Here is a 21,585-nt window from a genome sequence, read left to right on the forward strand (position 1 = left end):
GTTGGTCGCATTATTGTCAATTGTTTACACAATCACAAAGTGTCTTTTGAGAGCGTGCCTAACAGTGTTTGTTTGCGGAAATATGACCTTAATTCTATCGAACAGCCGCCCTATAATGCCAATTCATGTGGTTGGTCCCATTATTTCCATTTTTACACAATCACAAAGTATCTGATGAGGGCATGCCTAACAGTTTTGTTTTTTTTGAAAATATGACCTCAATTCTATTGAAGTGCCGCCTTATAATGCCGATTCATGTGACTGGACCCATTATTGCCATTTTATACACAATCACAAAGTATCTTTTGAGAGCATGCGTAACAGTGTTTTTTTTCGGAAATATGGCCTTAATTCTATTGAAGTGCCGCCCCATAATTCCAATCCATGTGGTTAGTCACATTAATGTCAATTCTTCACACAAACAAAAAATATCTTTTGAGGGCATGCCCAGCAGTGTTTGTTTGCTGAAATATGACCTCAATTCTATTGACGTTCCGCCCTATACTTCCAATCCATGTGGTTGGTCCCCATTATTGTCAATTTTTTACGCAATCACAAAGTGTCTTTTGAGAGCGTGCCTAACAGTGTTTGTTTGCGTAAATATGACCTCAATTCTATTGAAGTGCCGCCCTATAATTCCGATCTATGTGGTTGGTCCCATTATTGTCAATTTTTTACACAATCACAAAGTGTATTTTGAGAGCGTGCCTAACAGTGTTTGTTTGCTGAAATATGACCTTAATTCTATTGAACAGCCGCCCTATAATGCCAATCGATGAGGTTGGTCCCATTATTGTCAATTTTTTACACAATCAAAAAGTACCTGATGAGGGCATGCCTAACGGTGTTTTTTTTCGGAAGTATGACCTCAATTCTATTGAAGTGCCGCCCTATAATGCCAATTCATGTGGTTGGTCCCATTATTCTCAATTTTTCACACAATCACAAAGTGTCTTTTGAGAGCATGCCTAACAGTGTTTTTTTTCGGAAATATGGCCTTAATTCTATTGAAGTGCCGCCCCATAATTACAATCCATGTGGTTAGCCACATTAATGTCAATTCTTCACACAGACAAAAAATATCTTTTGAGGGCATGCCCAGCAGTGTTTGTTTGCTGAAATATGACCTCAATTCTATTGACGTTCCGCCCTGTACTGCCAACCCATGTGGTTTGTCCCCATTATTGTCAATTTTTTACGCAATCACAAAGTATCTGATAAGATACACAATCACAAAGCATCTGATGAGAGCATGCCTAACAGTTTTGTTTGCGGAAATATAGCCTTAATTCTATTGAAGTGCCACCCTATAATGCCAATTCATGTGGTTGGTCCCCTTATTCTCAATTTTTCACAGAATCACAAAGTGTCTTTTGAGAGCAAGCCTAACAGTGTTTTTTTTCGGAAATGTGGCCTCAATTCTATTGAAGTTCCGCCCTATACTGCCAATTCATGTGGTAGGTCTCATTACTGTTAATTTTTTACACAATCACAAAGCATCTGATGAGAGCATGCCTAACAGTGTTTGTTTGCGGAAATATGACCTCAATTCTATTGAAGTGCCGCCCTATAATCCCAAGTCATGTGGTTGGTCCCATTATTTCCATATTTTACACAATCACAAAGTATCTGATGAGGGCATGGCTAACAGTTTTTTTTTTTTTTTGAAATATGACCTCAATTCTATTTAAGGCCGCGCTATAATGCCAATTTATGTGACTGGACCCATTATTGCCACTCTTTTCACAATCACAAAGTATCCTTTGAAAGCATGCCTAAAAGTGTTTGTTTGTGGAAATATGACCTCAATTCTATTGAAGTGCCGCCCTAAAATTCCGATCCATGTGGTTGGTCCCATTATTGTCAATTTTTTACACAATCACAAAGTGTCTTTTGAGAGCGTGCCTAACAGTGTTTGTGTGCGGAAATATGACCTTAATTCTATTGAACAGCCGCCCTATAATGCCAATTCATGTGGTGATGCCATTATTTCCATTTTTTACACAATCACAAAGTATCTGACGAGGGCATGCCTAACAGTTTTGTTTTTTTTTGGAAATATGACCTCAATTCTATTGAAGTGCCGCCTTATAATGCCGATTCATGTGACTGGACCCATTATTGCCATTTTTTACACAATCACAAAGTATCTTTTGAGAGCATGCGTAACAGTGTTTTTTTTCGGAAATATGGCCTTAATTCTATTGAAGTGCTGCCCCATAATTACAATCCATGTGGTTAGTCACATTAATGTCAATTCTTCACACAAACAAAAAATATCTTTTGAGGGCATGCCCAGCAGTGTTTGTTTGCTGAAATATCGCCTTAATTCTATTGAAGGGCAGCCTCATAATTCCAATCCATGTGGTTGGTCCCATTGTTGTCAATTTTTTACACAATCACAAAGTATCTTTTGAGAGCATGCCTAACAGTGTTTGTTTGTGGAAATATGGCCTTAATTCTATTGAACAACCGCCCTATAATGCCAATCCATGTGGTTGGTCCCATTATTGTCAATTTTTCACACAAACAAAAGCTATCTTTTGAAGGCATGCCTAACAGTGTTGTTTTCGTTAATATGACCTCAATTCTATTGAAGGCCGCCCTATAATGCCAATTCATGTGACTGAACCCATTATTGCCACTCTTTACACAATCACAAAGTATCTTTTGAGAGCATGCCTAAAAGTGTTTGTTTGTGGAAATATGACCTCAATTCTATTGAAGTGCCGCCCTATAATGCCAATCAATGTGGTTGGTCGCATTATTGTCAATTTTTTACACAATCACAAAGTATCTGATGAGGGCATGCCTAACAGTGTTTGTTTTGCGGAAATATGGCCTTAATTCTATTGAAGTGCCGCCCTATAATGCCAATCCATGAGGTTGGTCCCATTATTGTCAATTTTTCACATAAACAAAAAGTATATTTTGAGAGCATGCCTAAAAGTGTTTGTTTGTGGAAATATGACCTCAATTCTATTGAAGTGCCGCCCTATAATGCCAATCAATGTGGTTGGTCCCATTATTGTCAATTTTTTACACAATCACAAAGTACCTGATGAGGACATGCCTAACAGTGTTTGTTTGCGGAAATATGGCGTTAATTCTATTGAAGTGCCGCCCTACAATGGCAATCCATGAGGTTGGTCCCATTATTGTCAATTTTTTACACAATCAAAAAGTACCTGATGAGGGCATGCCAAACGGTGTTTTTTTTTGGAAGTATGACCTCAATTCTATTGAAGTGCTACTCTATAATTCTTCACACAAACAAAAAATATCTTTTGAGGGCATGCCCAGCAATGTTTGTTTGCTGAAATAGGACCTCAATTCTATTGACGTTCCGCCTTATACTGCCAATGCATGTGGTTGGTCCCCATTATTGTCAATTTTTTACACAATCACAAAGTATCTGATGAGGGCATGCCTAACAGTTTTGTTTGCGGAAATATTGCCTTAATTCTATTGAAGTGCCGCCTTATAATGCCAATTCATGTGGTTGGTCCCATTATTCTCATTTTTTCACACAATCACAAAGTGTCTTTTAAGAGCATGCCTAACAGTGTTTTTTTACGGAAATATGGCCTCAATTCTATTGAAGTTCCGCCCTATAATGCAAATCCATGTGGTTGATCTCATTACTGACAATTTTTTACACAATCACAAAGTACCTGATGAGGACATGCCTAACAGTGTTTGTTTGCGGAAATATGGCGTTAATTCTATTGAAGTGCCGCCCTACAATGGCAATCCATGAGGTTGGTCCCATTATTGTCAATTTTTTACACAATCACAAAGTATCTGATGAGGGCATGCCTAACAGTTTTGTTTGCGGAAATATGGCCTTAATTCTATTGAAGTGCCGCCCTATAATGCCAATTTATGTGGTTGGTCCCATTATTCTCAATTTTTCACACAATCACAAAGTGTCTTTTGAGGGCAAGCCTAACAGTGCTTGTTTTGCGGAAATATGGCCTTAATTCTATTGAAGTGCCGCCCTATAATGCCAATCGATGTGGTTGCTCCCAATAATGTCAATTCTTCACAAAACAAAAAATATCTTTTGATGGCATGCCCAGCAATGTTTGTTTGCTGAAATAGGACCTCAATTCTATTGACGTTCCGCCTTATACTGCCAATGCATGTGGTTGGTCCCCATTATTGTCAATTTTTTACACAATCACAAAGTATCTGATAAGATACACAATCACAAAGTATCTGATGAGGGCATACCTAACAGTTTTGTTTGCGGAAATATGGCCTTAATTCTATTGAAGTGCCGCCTTATAATGTCAATTCATGTGGTTGGTCCCATTATTCTCATTTTTTCACACAATCACAAAGTGTCTTTTAAGAGCATGCCTAACAGTGTTTTTTTACGGAAATATGGCCTCAATTCTATTGAAGTACCGCCCTATAATGCAAATCCATGTGGTTGATCTCATTACTGTCAATTTTTTACACAATCACAAAGTGTCTTTTGAGAGCATGCCTAACAGTGTTGTTTTTCGGAAATATGGCCTCAATTCTATTGAAGTTCCGCCCTATAATGCCAATCCATGTGGTGGATCTCATTACTGTCAATTTTTTACACAATCACAAAGTATCTGATGAGAGCATGCCTAACAGTGTTTGTTTGTGGAAATATGGCCTCAATTCTAATGAATTGCCGCCCTATAATGCCAATCCATGTGGTTGGTCCCATTATTGTCAATTTTTCACACAAACGAAGAATATCTTTTGAGGGCATGCCTAACAGTGCTTTTTATTTTTTACACAATTACAAAGTACCTGATGAGGACATGCCTAGCAGTGTTTGTTTGCGGAAATATGGCGTTAATTCTATTGAAGTGCCGCCCTACAATGGCAATCCATGAGGTTGGTCCCATTATTGTCAATTTTTTACGCAATCAAAAAGTACCTGATGAGGGCATGCCAAACGGTGTTTTTTTTGGAAGTATGACCTCAATTCTATTGAAGTGCCGCCCTATAAAGCCAATTCATGTGACTGGTCCCATTATTGTCAATTTTTTACACAATCACAAAGTACCTGATGAGGACATGCCTAACAGTGTTTGTTTGCGGAAATATGGCTATAATTCTATTGAAGTGCCGCTTCATAATTCCAAACATGTGGTTAGTCGCATTAATGTCAATTCTTTACACAAACAAAAAATATATTTTGAGGGCATGCCCAGCAATGTTTGTTTGCTGAAATATGACCTCAATTCTATTGAAGTTCCGCCCTATAATGCCAATCCATGTGGTGGATCTCATTACTGTCAATTTTTTACACAATCACAAAGTATCTGATGAGAGCATGCCTAACAGTGTTTGTTTGTGGAAATATGGCCTCAATTCTAATGAATTGCCGCCCTATAATGCCAATCCATGTGGTTGGTCCCATTATTGTCAATTTTTCACACAAACGAAGAATATCTTTTGAGGGCATGCCTAACAGTGCTTTTTTTCGGTAATATCACCTCAATTCCATTGAAGTGCCGCCCTATAATGCCAATTCATGTGACTGGTCCCATTATTGTCAATTTTTTACACAATCACAAAGTACCTGATGAGGACATGCCTAGCAGTGTTTGTTTGCGGAAATATGGCGTTAATTCTATTGAAGTGCCGCCCTACAATGGCAATCCATGAGGTTGGTCCCATTATTGTCAATTTTTTACACAATCAAAAAGTACCTGATGAGGGCATGCCAAACGGTGTTTTTTTTGGAAGTATGACCTCAATTCTATTGAAGTGCCGCCCTATAAAGCCAATTCATGTGACTGGTCCCATTATTGTCAATTTTTTACACAATCACAAAGTACCTGATGAGGACATGCCTAACAGTGTTTGTTTGCGGAAATATGGCTATAATTCTATTGAAGTGCCGCTTCATAATTCCAAACATGTGGTTAGTCGCATTAATGTCAATTCTTCACACAAACAAAAAATATATTTTGAGGGCATGCCCAGCAATTTTTGTTTGCTGAAATATGACCTCAATTCTATTGACGTTCCGCCTTATACTGCCAATCCATGTGGTTTGTCCCCATTATTGTCAATTTTTTACACAATCACAAAGTATCTGATAAGATACACAATCACAAAGTATCTGATGAGGGCATACCTAACAGTTTTGTTTGCGGAAATATGGCCTCAATTCTATTGAAGTGCCGCCTTATAATGTCAATTCATGTGGTTGGTCCCATTATTCTCATTTTTTCACACAATCACAAAGTGTCTTTTAAGAGCATGCCTAACAGTGTTTTTTTACGGAAATATGGCCTCAATTCTATTGAAGTACCGCCCTATAATGCAAATCCATGTGGTTGATCTCATTACTGTCAATTTTTTACACAATCACAAAGTGTCTTTTGAGAGCATGCCTAACAGTGTTGTTTTTCGGAAATATGGCCTCAATTCTATTGAAGTTCCGCCCTATAATGCCAATCCATGTGGTGGATCTCATTACTGTCAATTTTTTACACAATCACAAAGTATCTGATGAGAGCATGCCTAACAGTGTTTGTTTGTGGAAATATGGCCTCAATTCTAATGAATTGCCGCCCTATAATGCCAATCCATGTGGTTGGTCCCATTATTGTCAATTTTTCACACAAACGAAGAATATCTTTTGAGGGCATGCCTAACAGTGCTTTTTTTCGGTAATATCACCTCAATTCCATTGAAGTGCCGCCCTATAATGCCAATTCATGTGACTGGTCCCATTATTGTCAATTTTTTACACAATCACAAAGTACCTGATGAGGACATGCCTAGCAGTGTTTGTTTGCAGAAATATGGCGTTAATTCTATTGAAGTGCCGCCCTACAATGGCAATCCATGAGGTTGGTCCCATTATTGTCAATTTTTTACACAATCAAAAAGTACCTGATGACGGCATGCCAAACGGTGTTTTTTTCGGTAATATCACCTCAATTCCATTGAAGTGCCGCCCTATAAAGCCAATTCATGTGACTGGTCCCATTATTGTCAATTTTTTACACAATCACAAAGTACCTGATGAGGACATGCCTAACAGTGTTTGTTTGCGGAAATATGGCTATAATTCTATTGAAGTGCCGCTTCATAATTCCAAACATGTGGTTAGTCGCATTAATGTCAATTCTTCACACAAACAAAAAATATATTTTGAGGGCATGCCCAGCAATGTTTGTTTGCTGAAATATGACCTCAATTCTATTGAAGTTCCGCCCTATAATGCCAATCCATGTGGTGGATCTAATTACTGTCAATTTTTTACACAATCACAAAGTATCTGATGAGAGCATGCCTAACAGTGTTTGTTTGTGGAAATATGGCCTCAATTCTAATGAATTGCCGCCCTATAATGCCAATCCATGTGGTTGGTCCCATTATTGTCAATTTTTCACACAAACGAAGAATATCTTTTGAGGGCATGCCTAACAGTGCTTTTTTTCGGTAATATCACCTCAATTCCATTGAAGTGCCGCCCTATAATGCCAATTCATGTGACTGGTCCCATTATTGTCAATTTTTTACACAATCACAAAGTACCTGATGAGGACATGCCTAGCAGTGTTTGTTTGCGGAAATATGGCGTTAATTCTATTGAAGTACCGCCCTACAATGGCAATCCATGAGGTTGGTCCCATTATTGTCAATTTTTTACACAATCAAAAAGTACCTGATGAGGACATGCCTAACAGTGTTTGTTTGCGGAAATATGGCGTTAATTCTATTGAAGTGCCGCCCTACAATGGCAATCCATGAGGTTGGTCCCATTATTGTCAATTTTTTACACAATCACAAAGTACCTGATGAGGACATGCCTAACAGTGTTTGTTTGCGGAAATATGGCTATAATTCTATTGAAGTGCCGCTTCATAATTCCAAACATGTGGTTAGTCGCATTAATGTCAATTCTTCACACAAACAAAAAATATATTTTGAGGGCATGCCCAGCAATGTTTGTTTGCTGAAATATGACCTCAATTCTATTGACGTTCCGCCTTATACTGCCAATCCATGTGGTTTGTCCCCATTATTGTCAATTTTTTACACAATCACAAAGTATCTGATGAGGGCATGCCTAACAGTTTTGTTTGCGGAAATATGGCCTTAATTCTATTGAAGTGCCGCCCTATAATGCCAATTTATGTGGTTGGTCCCATTATTCTCAATTTTTCACACAATCACAAAGTGTCTTTTGAGGGCAAGCCTAACAGTGTTTGTTTTGCGGAAATATGGCCTTAATTCTATTGAAGTGCCGCCATATAATGCCAATCGATGTGGTTGCTCCCAATAATGTCAATTCTTCACAAAACAAAAAATATCTTTTGAGGGCATGCCCAGCAATGTTTGTTTGCTGAAATAGGACCTCAATTCTATTGACGTTCTGCCTTATACTGCCAATCCATGTGGTTTGTCCCCATTATTGTCAATTTTTTACACAATCACAAAGTATCTGATGAGGGCATGCCTAACAGTTTTGTTTGCGGAAATATGGCCTTAATTCTATTGAAGTGCCGCCTTATAATGTCAATTGATGTGGTTGGTCCCATTATTCTCATTTTTTCACACAATCACAAAGTGTCTTTTATGAGCATGCCTAACAGTGTTTTTTTACGGAAATATGGCCTCAATTCTATTGAAGTTCCGCCCTATAATGCAAATCCATGTGGTTGATCTCATTACTGTCAATTTTTTAAACAATCACAAAGTGTCTTTTGAGAGCATGCCTAACAGTGTTGTTTTTCAAAAAAAAATGGCCTCAATTCTATTGACGTTCCGCCTTATACTGCCAATCCATGTGGTTTGTCCCCATTATTGTCAATTTTTTACACAATCACAAAGTATCTGATGAGGGCATGCCTAACAGTGTTTGTTTTGCGGAAATATGGGTTTGATTCTATTGAAGTGGCTCCCTATAATGCCAATTCATGTAGTTGGACCCATTATTGTCCATTTTTTACACAATCAAAAAGGATCTGATGAGGGCATGCCTAACAGTGTTTGTTTGCGTAAATATGGCCTTAATTCTATTGCAGTGCCGCCCTATAATGACAATCCACGCGGTTGGACCCAATATTGTCAATTTCTTACATAATCACAAAGTATTTGATGAGGGCATGCCTAACAGTTTTTTTTTTTTTTTGGAAATATGACCTCAATTCTATTAAAGTGCCGCCTTATAATGCCGACTCATGTGACTGGACCCACTATTGCCATTTTTTACACAATCACAAAGTATCTTTTGAGAGCATGCCTAACAGTGTTTCTTTGCGGAAATATGGCCTTAATTTTATTGAACAACCGCCCTATAATGCCAATCCATGTGGTTGGTCCCATTATTGTCAATTTTTCACACAAACAAAAGCTTTCTTTTGAGGGCATGCCTAACAGTGTGTTTTTTCGTAAATATGACCTCAATTCTATTGAAGTGCCGCCCTATAATGCCAATCCATGTGGTTGCTCCCAATATTGTCCATTTTTTACACAGTCAAAAATAATCTGATGAGGGCATGCCTAACAGTGTTTGTTTGCGGAAATATAGCCTTAATTCTATTGCAGTGCCGCCCTATAATGCCAATTCATGTGACTGGACCCATTATTGCCATTTTTTACACAATCACAAAGTATCTGACGAGGGCGTGCCTAACAGTGTTTGTTTGCGTAAATATGGCCTTAATTCTATTGCAGTGCCGCCCTATAACGCCAATTCATGTGACTGGACCCATTATTGCCATTTTTTACACAATCACAAAGTATCTGATGAGGGCATGCCTAACAGTGTTTGTTTTGCGGAAATATAGCCTTAATTCTTTTGTAGTGCCGCCCTAGAATGCCAATTCATGTGACTGACCCATTATTGCCATTTATTACACAATCACAAAGTATCTTTTGAGAGCATGCCTAAAAGTGTTTGTTTGTGGAAATATGACCTCAATTCTATTGAAGTGCCGCCCTATAATGCCAATCCATGTGGTTGGTCCCATTATTGTCAATTTTTTACACAATCACAAAGTATCTGATGAGGGCATGCCTAACAGTGTTTGTTTTGCGGAAATATGGCCTTAATTCTATTGAAGTGCCGCCCTATAATGCCAATTCATGTGGTTGGTTGCTCCCATTATTGTCTATTTTTCACATAAACAAAAAGTATCTTTTGAGAGCATGCTTAACAGTGTTTGTTTGTGGAAATATGGCCTCAATTCTATTGAAGTGCCGCCCTATAATGCCAATTCATGTGGTTGCTCCCATTATTGTCCATTTTTCACACAGTCAAAAAGTATCTGATGAGGGCATGCCTAACAGTGTTTGTTTGCGGAAATGTGACCTCAATTCTATTGAAGTGCCGCCCTATAATGCCAATTCATGTGACTGGACCCATTATTGCCATTTTTTACACAATCACAAAGTATCTGATGAGGGCATGCCTAACAGTGTTTTTTTTTCGGAAATATGACCTCAATTCTATTGAAGTGCCGCCCTATAATGCCAATTCATGTGACTGGACCCATTATTGCCATTTTTTACACAATCGCAAAGTATCTGATGAGGGTATGCCTAACAGTGTTTTTTTTCGGAAATATGACCTCAATTCTATTGAAGTTCCGCCCTATAATGCCAATCCATGTGGTTGGTCCCAAATCAATTTTTTACACAATCAAAAAGTATCTGATGAGGGCATGCCTAACAGTTTTTGTTTGTGGAAGTATGGACTTATTTCTATTCGAGTGCCGCCCTATAATGCCCATCCATGTGGTTGGTCCCATTAATGTCAATTTTTTACACAATCAAAAAGTGTCTTTTTAGGGCATGCCCAACGGTGTTTGTTAGCGGAAATATGGCCTGTATACCGCTAGCATGATACCCTATCGCTCCAGATCACAGGGTTGGTGCCACTACTATTGGTTTTTCAGAGAAACATTATGTGATTTTTTGTGTCGTATCCAATAACAATTTCTGCAACTAAAGGACAGTGGATATTCCTTAGCTCATGACATTTTCCCGCAGATCTGATTGTTTCGTGGAGCCGTTGCGCGAACAATTGATTGACCGAAATTACTAAGTTTTAGCGCATTGAGTGCGCGAAATATTTTTTTAAAAGGTGCGCGAAAATTAAATTGCGCGAAACTAGAAAAAAAGGGGATTTATAGTTTCGTAGTACTTTTTACCCACACAAAATAAATCACAAAACAAAGAAAAAACCAAAAAACGAAAACCGTCCGGTTTGATCACACATTCGTATTGTACACATACTTTATACTTTAATATTGTATTGATTATGTTTATATGTCTTGTATCTATAGCAATGTTCGTGTTTATATAGACCTGTTTTATAATTTTTATTTTACTTGAAAATGGGTGTATAACATCCGAAACGTCGTATGTTGTTTTAATTTGTGCACATACACATGATGTCCAAGTTTTAACATAAAATATTGTCAATCGAATTTTAAGTCTCATGTAAAAACAACAAGAACTGAAGCGGTTTGAACACTCACACAACACTATGATGATAAATAATAAAAATGTATTTCAAAAGCTAGTTTTTTCTTTTTTGATAGAGAAAAAGAAATTTCGAAACGATTACCCAAAGTATAAGTTTACTAAAAAGGCCAATAAGTACGGCTTACCGTGTTGCTTTGCTAGTGATAACCTATTCGGTTGTAAAAAGGACAAGCTAGCTAGCTAGCTTTCTAAGTCATATTCTATTCTCACTTATGTACCAATAATATTCACGAGAATCACATTTGTTTCACATTTGTTTCACATTTGTTTTACATCTGTTTCTATTATATATATTATTATAAGATATTTGAAATTTAAACCACGATTTTAATGTTCATGGAGAAATATTTATTTTTATCAGGAAAAACATGTACCTGTGATTTTTGCATGTACTAATTTTTGGAGTAAAAAAAAGAATACTGTTTTGTAAAACATTATTTCCATAGATAAACTCAATTAAAGATGTTGAAATATAGCAAATTTTTGTTAATTTAGTTTTAACTAATTTTTATGTTAGTTGCAAAATTTAACCTGGAAATTGTTTTTAAAAACTATCATTCACAGAAAATAATATATGTAATTTTTGGACCTGCAAAACTCCATGGAAAAATTGATACTTTAAGGGAACACATTTTGGAAGGGAGAAAATTTAGTGAAAAAAATAATTTAGAGGAATTTAATTCGGCCAGTAACGAAAAAACTTTATTAAAACAATTATGCAAGCATGTTTGTTTCTTTGTAAATCAAGTGAAAACCTTGTTTTTTACATCTAACCATGAACTTAGATAAAAAGAAGGTCACTCGTCGTGTCAATACTAATACTAACATCAAAAGCATTGAAATCCTCTTGTAGAAACACGAAAAAATTGGCGGATGGCGAAAAAAGTTAATTTTGGTAGGAATTTAATTTAGCGGGCGGTAAAAAAAAATTAAGTTAACGGATCTATATGAAAATTAATTTTGTCCGAAATTTAGTTTAGTGGATTTTTGTCAAACCCGCCAATTCGGTCAAATTTTTTTTCGGCAAATGCGCTTTTGAAATATAAGAAAAAACATTCTAAAAATTTTAATTTGATTTTATTGTATATTTAGAAACGGCACTACATGGTGATGTTTTTTTATTTTTAGATTCCGTACAAAGGAAGTGAGTGATCTGACCTTCTAGTACACGTGATAAAAGAGGAGGATAAACCTTAACGATAATTTTTTATTAGGATTATAATAATTGTTATGTCAAAATTAATATATATGCTGTTATAGAAATGCTGATAAAGTAAAAAGCAAAATTTTTTATTTAAATAAAATAAAGCTGTAAAAATTTTTCATTTATGTTTAAACTGCCTCCCACAAATGCAGCAGCTCCATGCAGCGTTTACTTGGTCTTCAATATATGCATTTTCGTATAATTTTTTATAAGAAACATTTTTGGGTTCATGCTACTATTTTTAAGGCAAGGGAAATACAAAACATAAGCTTTTTTATGATAGCTTGATTAGCCTTTGTTCGCGGTGCGAAATTTTACGATTTTGTCTTTGTCTTTGTACATGGTAACGCGATAATCTAACAAAATGTTCTTGCTCTAATAGCGCCCTCAGCGTTTGTTATTTTAGAGATTTTTAGGGGGCGTTTATATCAGAGACAGGCGTTAATATAAATAGGAGGAATCATGTATTAAAAAAGCGAGAAAAAAATGCCCCTTTTGGACCAACGAAGGTGGCGTTTATTAGAGATCTGCTGGCGTGATTGAATTTTTCAATACCAGTCGGTGTCCCGTGGAAAAATTCGCGGGTTCACCCGTCTTTTTTATGCTGCATTGCATGCGTCTCGCCACTTACTACCATTTTGCGTGGCAGACTTAAGGTTTTTTTATTTTGCAGACCTTTAATAGAGACTGAGCGTTTGTTAGAGTATCTACAGTTGCACTGCCACATTTTTTAACTGATTGGCGTCATCAGAAAGAAACAAATTTTAAATTTTGCTTGCAACTTGCGAAATGCTTTGCAACCGTTCTTAATTTTTAGTACAACGGTCCCACTTAACTTAATGTAACTTACTAAGGTTAAAAATTAGGGTAATTATTGGGACCACCGATTTTGAAATCTGCGTACAGTTTACTGGATGTGTTTTTGAGAGATATGCCTTGAAAACATCACTGTAGTAATTGTTCAGCGCAGCTTCTATATTTATAGATGGTCCCAACAAACATGGTAAGGGCGATGGTCCCACTATTTGATAGTTTGTACGTAAGTAAGTAAGTAAACATTTATTTACCTAAGAAAGGACAATTTACATTACTAAAAGAATAAATTAGCAATTAGGAAGGAGACTTTCCCGATAGCCAAGGCTAAACAAAGGAGAAAGCCACCAAGAAAAATGTGAAATATTTTCATATGTCAGTAAATACTGTAAGTTTACAAAGATTAAAATGAAAAAGCATTATTGATTATAATTAGTACCATATATCAGTACCATATAGTCAAATAGAAAAAAGTAATGAGACAAAATAATGAAGAGGAAAGCTAGTTGATGTATTGACTCATGTAGAAACTTGTAGCTAGGGATTTGATTGTGCTTAATTTACAGTTTGTGAGGTTAGTATGTGTGCAAATCTTGATTAACGGAAATGTGGTGAAAGAGGTAAAGATTTTTCTCGAAAGGTTTCGTGGAAATCTACGAAAGCGTAAATGTATTGAGCTCTCTGAAAGTGCTTCTGATAGAACATCCCCAAGTTATGCATCTATGTTGAAGAAAAAGCGAGTTAAATATCAAAATAAAATAGGCACCCAAGAGCATGATTCCATGTTGAAACAGCAACGAGATAAATATCAAAGCGAAATGGGCACCCAAGAGCACAAAGCCAAATTGAAACAGAAGCGAGATTCACAACGAGATAAATATCAAAGCAAAATAGGTAGTCCTGAACATCTGAAAAAGTTAAAGCGAAATTGTGATTTCCATCAAATACAAAAATCTCAGGAAATGAGCACGTTGAAAAGAATTGAAAATTTTAAAAAGGCTATAAAAGAAGGACCAGTATTTATATGTATTGTATGCAATCGTTGTCTTTATAGAAAATCTGTAGTTGTCTTTTATAATGATAATTACAAAATTGACACAACTGACCTTGTATGTTATGTTTCAAGCAGTGATGGGAGTGCTTATATTTGTTTGACTTGCCATAAGAAGTTGCTGAAATCTGAAATTCCTGCACAGGCTGTTTGTAACAAGTTAGACATGTTTGATTCTCCTGATGAATTAGAAACTCTTAATAGGTTGGAAAAGACCATTATTGCTAGACGAATATTGTTCAAAAAGATAACAATTATGCCGAAAGGTCAATCTCCCAAGCTAAAAGGAACTATTTGCAATGTCCCTATTAATTGTCAAACTATTGTTAGTACACTTCCACATGGAGCTGACAGTAACGGTATAGTTATGATTAAATTGAAGCGTAAACTTTCATTTCGTGGACATGTATATTTTGAAGCTGTCAACCCACAGTCTGTGAAATTGGCTTTGCTTTACTTGAAACAGAACAACCCATTGTATTCTGATATAACCATTGATGAAAGCTTGATTCCGTTTTCACTGGTAGATTTACGTGACCCTGTAGAAACAGAATGTACTTCAGAAAGCAATGATCATGAACTTGAAGAAGTTGAAAATCCACTAAATGCTCATAGGTTTAATGCAAATGAAAGTATGATGTTGTCAAATGTACCACAAGCCGAGGATATTAGCATAGCACCAGAAAAGGTGAAATACCATTTTCAATGATGAATGATCAATTTTGTGAGGAATTAGCTCATCCTTATCTTTTCCCAACTGGTAAGTTTGGCTACAAAGTTGAACGTGATATCAAGCTTAGTCCAACGAAGTATTTTAATCAGCGGCTGTTGAATTATAAACAAAAATTTGCCTCAAACTCTGATTACATTTTTTATGTGTTGTCCACTCTGCAACAACTCAATATGAGTAGTCAAATCAATATTGCTGTGAAAAAGGTTAAGACAGATTCTCTCACAGCTGGTATGTTGTCCAAAAATTTCTCTGAAACAGTGCAGTCTTGTATTGCTGAAGATAAAGGTTTTCAATTTATGAGTCCTATAAAAGGTACCCCAGCATATTGGAAGCGATTTCTCTCGGAAGTTCCAGCAATGGTTAAGCAACTCGGTCTCCCAACATTTTTTATGACATTGAGCTGTGCGGATTTAAGATGGAATGAATTGATTTCTATCATAGCAAAATTGAATAGTGAGAATCTGACTGATGAGGAAATAATCAACCTAACATACTTTGAAAGATTTAGATTTTTGAACTTGAATCCTGTTCTACTTGCCAGGCATTTTCAGTATCGTGTTGAGCTTTTTTTTAAGGAAATTGTAGTTAATGGACCTCTTGGTAAGGTTAAATACTGTGCAATTCGTGTAGAGTTTCAGATTCGTGGAAGTCCTCATATTCATTCCTTTTTGTGGGTATTGAATGCTCCTGTTTTGACTGAAAACAATATTGATAAATACATACAATTCGTAGATGCAATTATTAAAGCATATGTACCAGATCGTGAACATGAACGTGAATTATTTGACTTAGTAACAACTTATCAGGTGCACTCTCATTCTAAATCTTGTCGAAAGTATACAAATGAAACATGTCGGTATCATTTTGGTCGTTTTTTTCCGAAAGGACTATTGTTGCTTTGCCACTGTCAAAAGATATAGATCTAGATGAACGTAGTGAAATTTTGAAGAATAAGGAAGTCATATTGAATAAGATTAAAGACTATATTGACACAAAGTTGAATCCAAAAAAGAAAAATATTTTGAATCCCAATCAAGAGAATTTCGAGATTACTCCAACAATATCAGAAATATTAGATGAACTTGATATTCCAGAAAGTGAATATTATAATGCTTTGAGTATTTCTAATGATAACGACTTTCAACTTTATTTGAAGAGGCCGCCTAATTCGTGTTTCATAAATAATTACTTTGATGAAGGTCTTCTAGCATGGGAAGCAAATATTGATATTCAACCTGTCTTCAACCACTACAAGGCTGTGACATATATGTGTGCATATTTCTCAAAATGTGAAGATGAGACTTCTCAGGCCATGAAACAAGCAGCGAAAGAAGCTTTTAATTCAAATAAATCCTATACTGAGCAAATGAAATTGATTGCAAAGGTTTTCACTACAAAAAGGGAATGTTCTGTTCAAGAAGCTGTATATTTAATAATGCCAGAACTTTGGCTCAGGAAAACATTTCCAAAAGTTGTATTTGCCAACACCAACCTCCCAGAAAAGCGCTATAGAATGTGTCGCAGTAAACATAAAATTGATAAACTTCCTGAAGATAGTACTGACATATTTAAAAGAAATATGCTAGATCGGTATGTCGATAGACCCAACCCAACATTTGCAAAAGGAAAATATGCCATTCTTGACCAATTTTGCTACCCACAATTTCTTGCAAATTATTACCTTGCTGGAAGGTTTGATGATGAAAATGATAGCCAGCCAACTGTATTACGTGATGACAACATAGAAAGGAACCATATAACAAATTGGTTCCCTGCAATATTGTCATTAATGTCATCCAATGAAAAATTTAAGTGTCGTAAAGTTAAACAAGTGTTACGATTATATACACCAAATAAACATAAATACCCTGAGTTATATGCACATCATTTGCTAATGGTATACTATCCATTTCGAAATGAATGTGACTTGAAATCTGCTTCTGGTTGTTATGTTGAAAAACTCAACGAACCTGGTGTATTATCAATCATAAATGAACATAAGCAAACATTTGAGCCATTTAGTGATCTAATTGACACTGCCTTATCAAACTTGCGTACAGACTTGCTTACAAATCAAGATGCTTTTACTGCTCATGAAAATGATGAAGTTCAAGATGAAATGATTGAAACAATAGATGAGATTGTGGATGATGAAAATGTTGTTGCAGATGCTGTACTTTTTGACAGTGAAATCAATGTTTTAACAAATAGTTCAGAATTCCTGAGCGATGCAGAATTGAATCCCATGATTTCATCCTTGAATTACAAACAAAGACAAGTGTTCGATTTAGTATATGACTGGGCTTGCAGGTATATAAAAAACTTATCGGCAATAAGAAAAGTAGAATTTACACCATTGTATATTTTTTTGACTGGCGCTGGTGGCTGCGGAAAGTCACATCTAATTAAAACCATATATCAAGCAATGTCCAAGGTACTTTCATATAAATCTAAGGACCTGAACAAACCCAAAGTTTTTCTTGTGGCTCCTACTGGTGTTGCTGCAATTAATATCAATGGTACTACTATTCATACAGCCTTTGGAATACCTGTTGGTCATTTTGGAAAGAATTTGCCACGTTTAAATGACAAAAGGAGGACTACTTTACGGAACAAACTTAGTGAGCTGAAGGCCTCTATTGTTGATGAAATTTCTATGGTATCAAACTTGCAGTTATTTTATATTCATCTACGTTTAATTGAAATATTTGCATGTCGTGATGAGATTCCATTTGCCGGCATTACAGTGATAGAATGTGGTGATTTATATCAACTGCCACCTGTTCAACAACGACCTGTGTATGCTGATTATAAAAGTGACTGGCTCAACTTGGTGCATCTATGGAAGCTTTTTGAATTTGCTGAGCTTACAGAGGTAATGAGACAAAAAGGTGATAATGTATTAATAGATTTATTAAATAATGTGAGAATTGGCAAACTTGATAAAAAAGACGAGGAATTATTGAAAAATAGAGTAATTTCTCCAAATGATTCTGATTATCCTGCAAATGCACTTCATATCTTTGCAGAAAATGCTCCTGCCAAAGTACACAACAATATTATGCTAGATTGCATTCTGTTTTACTATACAATCCATTGATCAACTTCCAAAGAATGTTGCGAAAGGCATTATTGAAAAAGCATTGAATCGCAATCAAAGTGAAACCGGGGGTCTTGCTACTGAATTAAAAATCAAAGTTGGTGCAAGAGTAATGCTTACAGTCAATATTGATATTGCTGACAGACTGATCAATGGCCAAATAGGTACTGTCAAGCATGTAAAAGCAGACAATGCAAACAAAGTTTCGAAGATATACGTGTTATTTGATGACCCCAAGGCAGGCAAGGAGGCCATATTTAAAAGCAATTGTTCAAATAGATGGGTACCAATCGAGAGAGCAGAAGCAAATATCAAACTGAAAACCAGCAAAGATACATCACCTGTAATCAAACGTACTCAGTTCCCACTAATGCTATCCTGGGCATGCACTGTACACAAAGTTCAAGGTTTAACACTGGATAAAGTTGTTATTAGCTTTGATTTGGAGAAGCAGCGTTCATTTAATAATGGCCAGATGTATGTTGCACTTAGCAAAGTTACATCTTTGAATGGTATGTGTTTGACAGGAAAATTTTCTAGGTCTGCTATCAAATGCAATTCTCGTGCTACGTTGGAGTATGATAGACTACGAAATGAGTGTGTTTTTCAGCAGATTCAAAAATTTTCTGCCCCATCACATGATGTATTGACTATAGCAATGTTGAACACAAGATCGTTATCTCGGCATGCTGTTGACATATCTTTCGATGCAGCGCTTACATTGCATGATATAATATGCCTAACAGAAACAATTAAATCCTGGCCAAGATACTGAAAGTATCGATAATTATTTGGTGAATTTCAGTCCACTTCATAATTGTAGCACTGACAAGTTTCAAAGCATTTCACTTTTTTTCAGAAGAAGCATACATGTACAAAATCATCAGTTTGGTCAAGGTGTTACAATGTTTTCGTTTACTAAGACATCATTTTCAGCTGAGACTTTTAATGCATTGGTTATCTATCGAAAATGTAATGATGCCTTAGAGCATTTTTATGATGCCCTATCTCGCGCAGTTCAAAATACCAGTGTACATTTCATTCTTGGAGATTTCAATATCAATGCACAGGCTCAACCACAAAGATTATCAGATGTTATGCATGATTTCACTCAAATTGTTACCGAACCTACCCATTTAGCTGGAGCCACTCTTGATCATGTTTATATAAAGAACAGTGTTGTGTTATCATATGATGTGAAATGTTTTGTAAAATGTGTACACTTTTCTGATCATGATGCTGTCAACTTTAGTATAGCAAAGAAGCTTTAAAGCCTGGTTGCCCACCACATGAACATTGTTGCCTTTATCTCAGTTTCATCTCAGCAGAAGTAAATTTTAGCCCATCCATCGTCCAGCTAAAATCGAATATATTTTCATCGTTAGGCAATGATGATATGTTTTATATTTTTTCAATTTTTCCAGGTTTAATGTTTGTATATATTCATTGTATATTTTTCTTTGTACATGCTATAGCTTTGTAATTTTATTTATGACTATATCTGTATAGTACGTGACTTTGTACTGAGAAAAAGTAAATGAATCGATTTTTCAGTTAGTCTGCAATAAGAATGTAAAATTTTTTATAGGCACTAGGAATATATGTTGGTATTGTTAAAGGCTGTGGAATGTCAAAGAGACTAATCGAGAAATACATCGACTCTGTTGTTTAGAAGTGTTAATTAAGGGTGATGAATATCTGGTGAGTGGTATTCTTTTCACTTTATACACACGTCAAAACGACAATAATCGGGTGAATGCGCGGAAAGTAAAGTACATACTGCAATAACTCTTACTATCTCATCTCATTTTTTCAGAAATGAACATTATCACGCAAAAAAGAGTGACATCAAGAAATCAAACCAAGTCCACGAACCAGAACTTCATACGAAACTCTTCAATTCAATTGGGAATGAACAGACAGTAAGTTTAATTTCGTGTTTCATTTTTCGGAACTCCTTACTTTTAAAAAATGTATCACTTTCAAGGATATAAGAAATCTAAAAATTTGGCTCTTGAGACGCAAACACGCAAGATAAACGATGTCTATTTTTGATTCATATGCGGTTGTTCTATAAGTAGGCTATCACACTCGAAATTTATGGAAGTACTGCAATGTGATTCATTCCACGATTTGTCTCTCTTTATAGCTTTTTGGAGCATCAATGTAGCTGACAAAATGCATTACTACGTATTGATTTGGAACGAATACGAAATTCAAAAAGAACATTGTTGGTAAGAAATTTTTGCAGATATCGTTTATAACTTTGTTATGGTTTCTGAATAACGTGCAAACTTCAATCGTTTTTAGATGGAGCAATCGCCTAGAAGTACGAATTTCGATACATTTCGATACAACTGATAGCTCGTAATGTTCATTTGCAACTTATAGAAGTGCGAATTTCGATACAACTGATAGCTCGTAATGTTCATTCGCAACGTACAGAAGTGAAAATTTCGATACAACTGATAGCTCGTAATGTTCATTCGCAACGTATAGAGTTGCGAACTTCGATACAACTGATAGCTCGTAATATTCATTCGCAACGTATATAAGTGCGAATTTCTGTAAAACTGATAGCTCGTAATGTACGTTCGCAACGCATAGAAGAAGTACGAACTTCGATACGATTGATAGGTCGTAATACTATTTCATCCCTAATCTCAGCTCGAAAAAAACACAACAACTTCTTTCACGAAATGTTCAGTAGAAGATAAAGATGATGCTTCCGGAATTAAAAAATCGACCCGTGGAGACCATTGACTTTATTTTACATTTGTGAATATATAATATACATACACTTCATTTGAACTGTGTCGTTTTGAGTAACTGATTGCCCCTTGCAAATTGCTTTGCCAATTGCGAGAGAACCTAAACGATTTTATATTAACAAGTGTGAATAATTACAGGAAAAACCTAAGAATATGAAAGTCTTTTGCCCGCAAACGTGGGAATAAACTTTCGCAGATGACGTCTTTTGATAATTTCGCGGGAATAAATTTTCGCGTGTAACGCATTTCAAAGAATTTTCTCGGCAGAAAAATGGCAAATGTTTTACATTTCTCACTACTTAGTGCGTTATTTGCAGCGTAAACAAAACAGCTCTGACACCGGTCTAAGAAGGCGCAGATCACCCTAGTCAGTTCAACCACGGTTCAACTCTAATATAAGGTGCGTCA

The 21,585-nt window shown here is 36.0% G+C and overlaps 2 protein-coding genes across 5 annotated transcripts in view; both read left to right on the forward strand.

Moving 5' to 3' along the window:
• Window positions 1-21,368, forward strand: part of LOC130657590 (histone-lysine N-methyltransferase SETD2-like) — a 45,932-nt gene extending 24,564 nt beyond the window's left edge. For 2 of the 4 annotated variants that reach the window (XR_008985171.1, XR_008985172.1), the window contains exons 12-15: window positions 19,995-20,107; window positions 20,223-20,328; window positions 20,556-20,640; window positions 20,717-21,368. The gene's annotated coding sequence lies outside the window, so the exon portion shown is untranslated. Of the gene's footprint in view, window positions 1-12,633; window positions 12,824-19,994; window positions 20,108-20,222; window positions 20,329-20,555; window positions 20,641-20,716 lie in introns of those variants that run through there. The other 2 variants (XR_008985173.1, XM_057460577.1) reach the window with 1 other exon arrangement.
• Window positions 15,282-21,123, forward strand: LOC130657796 (uncharacterized). The gene is made up of 11 exons (XM_057460794.1): window positions 15,282-16,141; window positions 16,192-18,352; window positions 18,420-19,049; window positions 19,153-19,614; window positions 19,659-19,837; window positions 20,026-20,178; window positions 20,223-20,328; window positions 20,488-20,512; window positions 20,556-20,636; window positions 20,771-20,935; window positions 20,987-21,123. Exons 1-11 carry the CDS (start codon window positions 15,282-15,284, stop codon window positions 21,121-21,123), a joined length of 4,959 nt encoding a protein of 1,652 aa, XP_057316777.1.
• Window positions 21,369-21,585: the final 217 nt, after the last annotated feature.

This window comes from Hydractinia symbiolongicarpus, chromosome 9 (genome assembly GCF_029227915.1).
Source record: "Hydractinia symbiolongicarpus strain clone_291-10 chromosome 9, HSymV2.1, whole genome shotgun sequence".
In the NCBI taxonomy this organism is placed as follows: domain Eukaryota; kingdom Metazoa; phylum Cnidaria; class Hydrozoa; order Anthoathecata; family Hydractiniidae; genus Hydractinia; species Hydractinia symbiolongicarpus.

What these genes read in the sequence shown, in the direction of transcription:
- LOC130657796 (XM_057460794.1), top strand. Translation starts at nt 15,282, where the DNA reads ATGAATGATCAATTTTGTGAGGAATTAGCTCATCCTTATCTTTTCCCA. An exon ending in CATTCTAAATCTTGTCGAAA is followed by an intron (nt 16,142 to 16,191) that starts GTATACAAATGA and finishes TTTTTCCGAAAG; the next exon opens with GACTATTGTTGCTTTGCCAC. An exon ending in CAATTGGGAATGAACAGACA is followed by an intron (nt 20,329 to 20,487) that starts GTAAGTTTAATT and finishes TTCTATAAGTAG; the next exon opens with GCTATCACACTCGAAATTTA.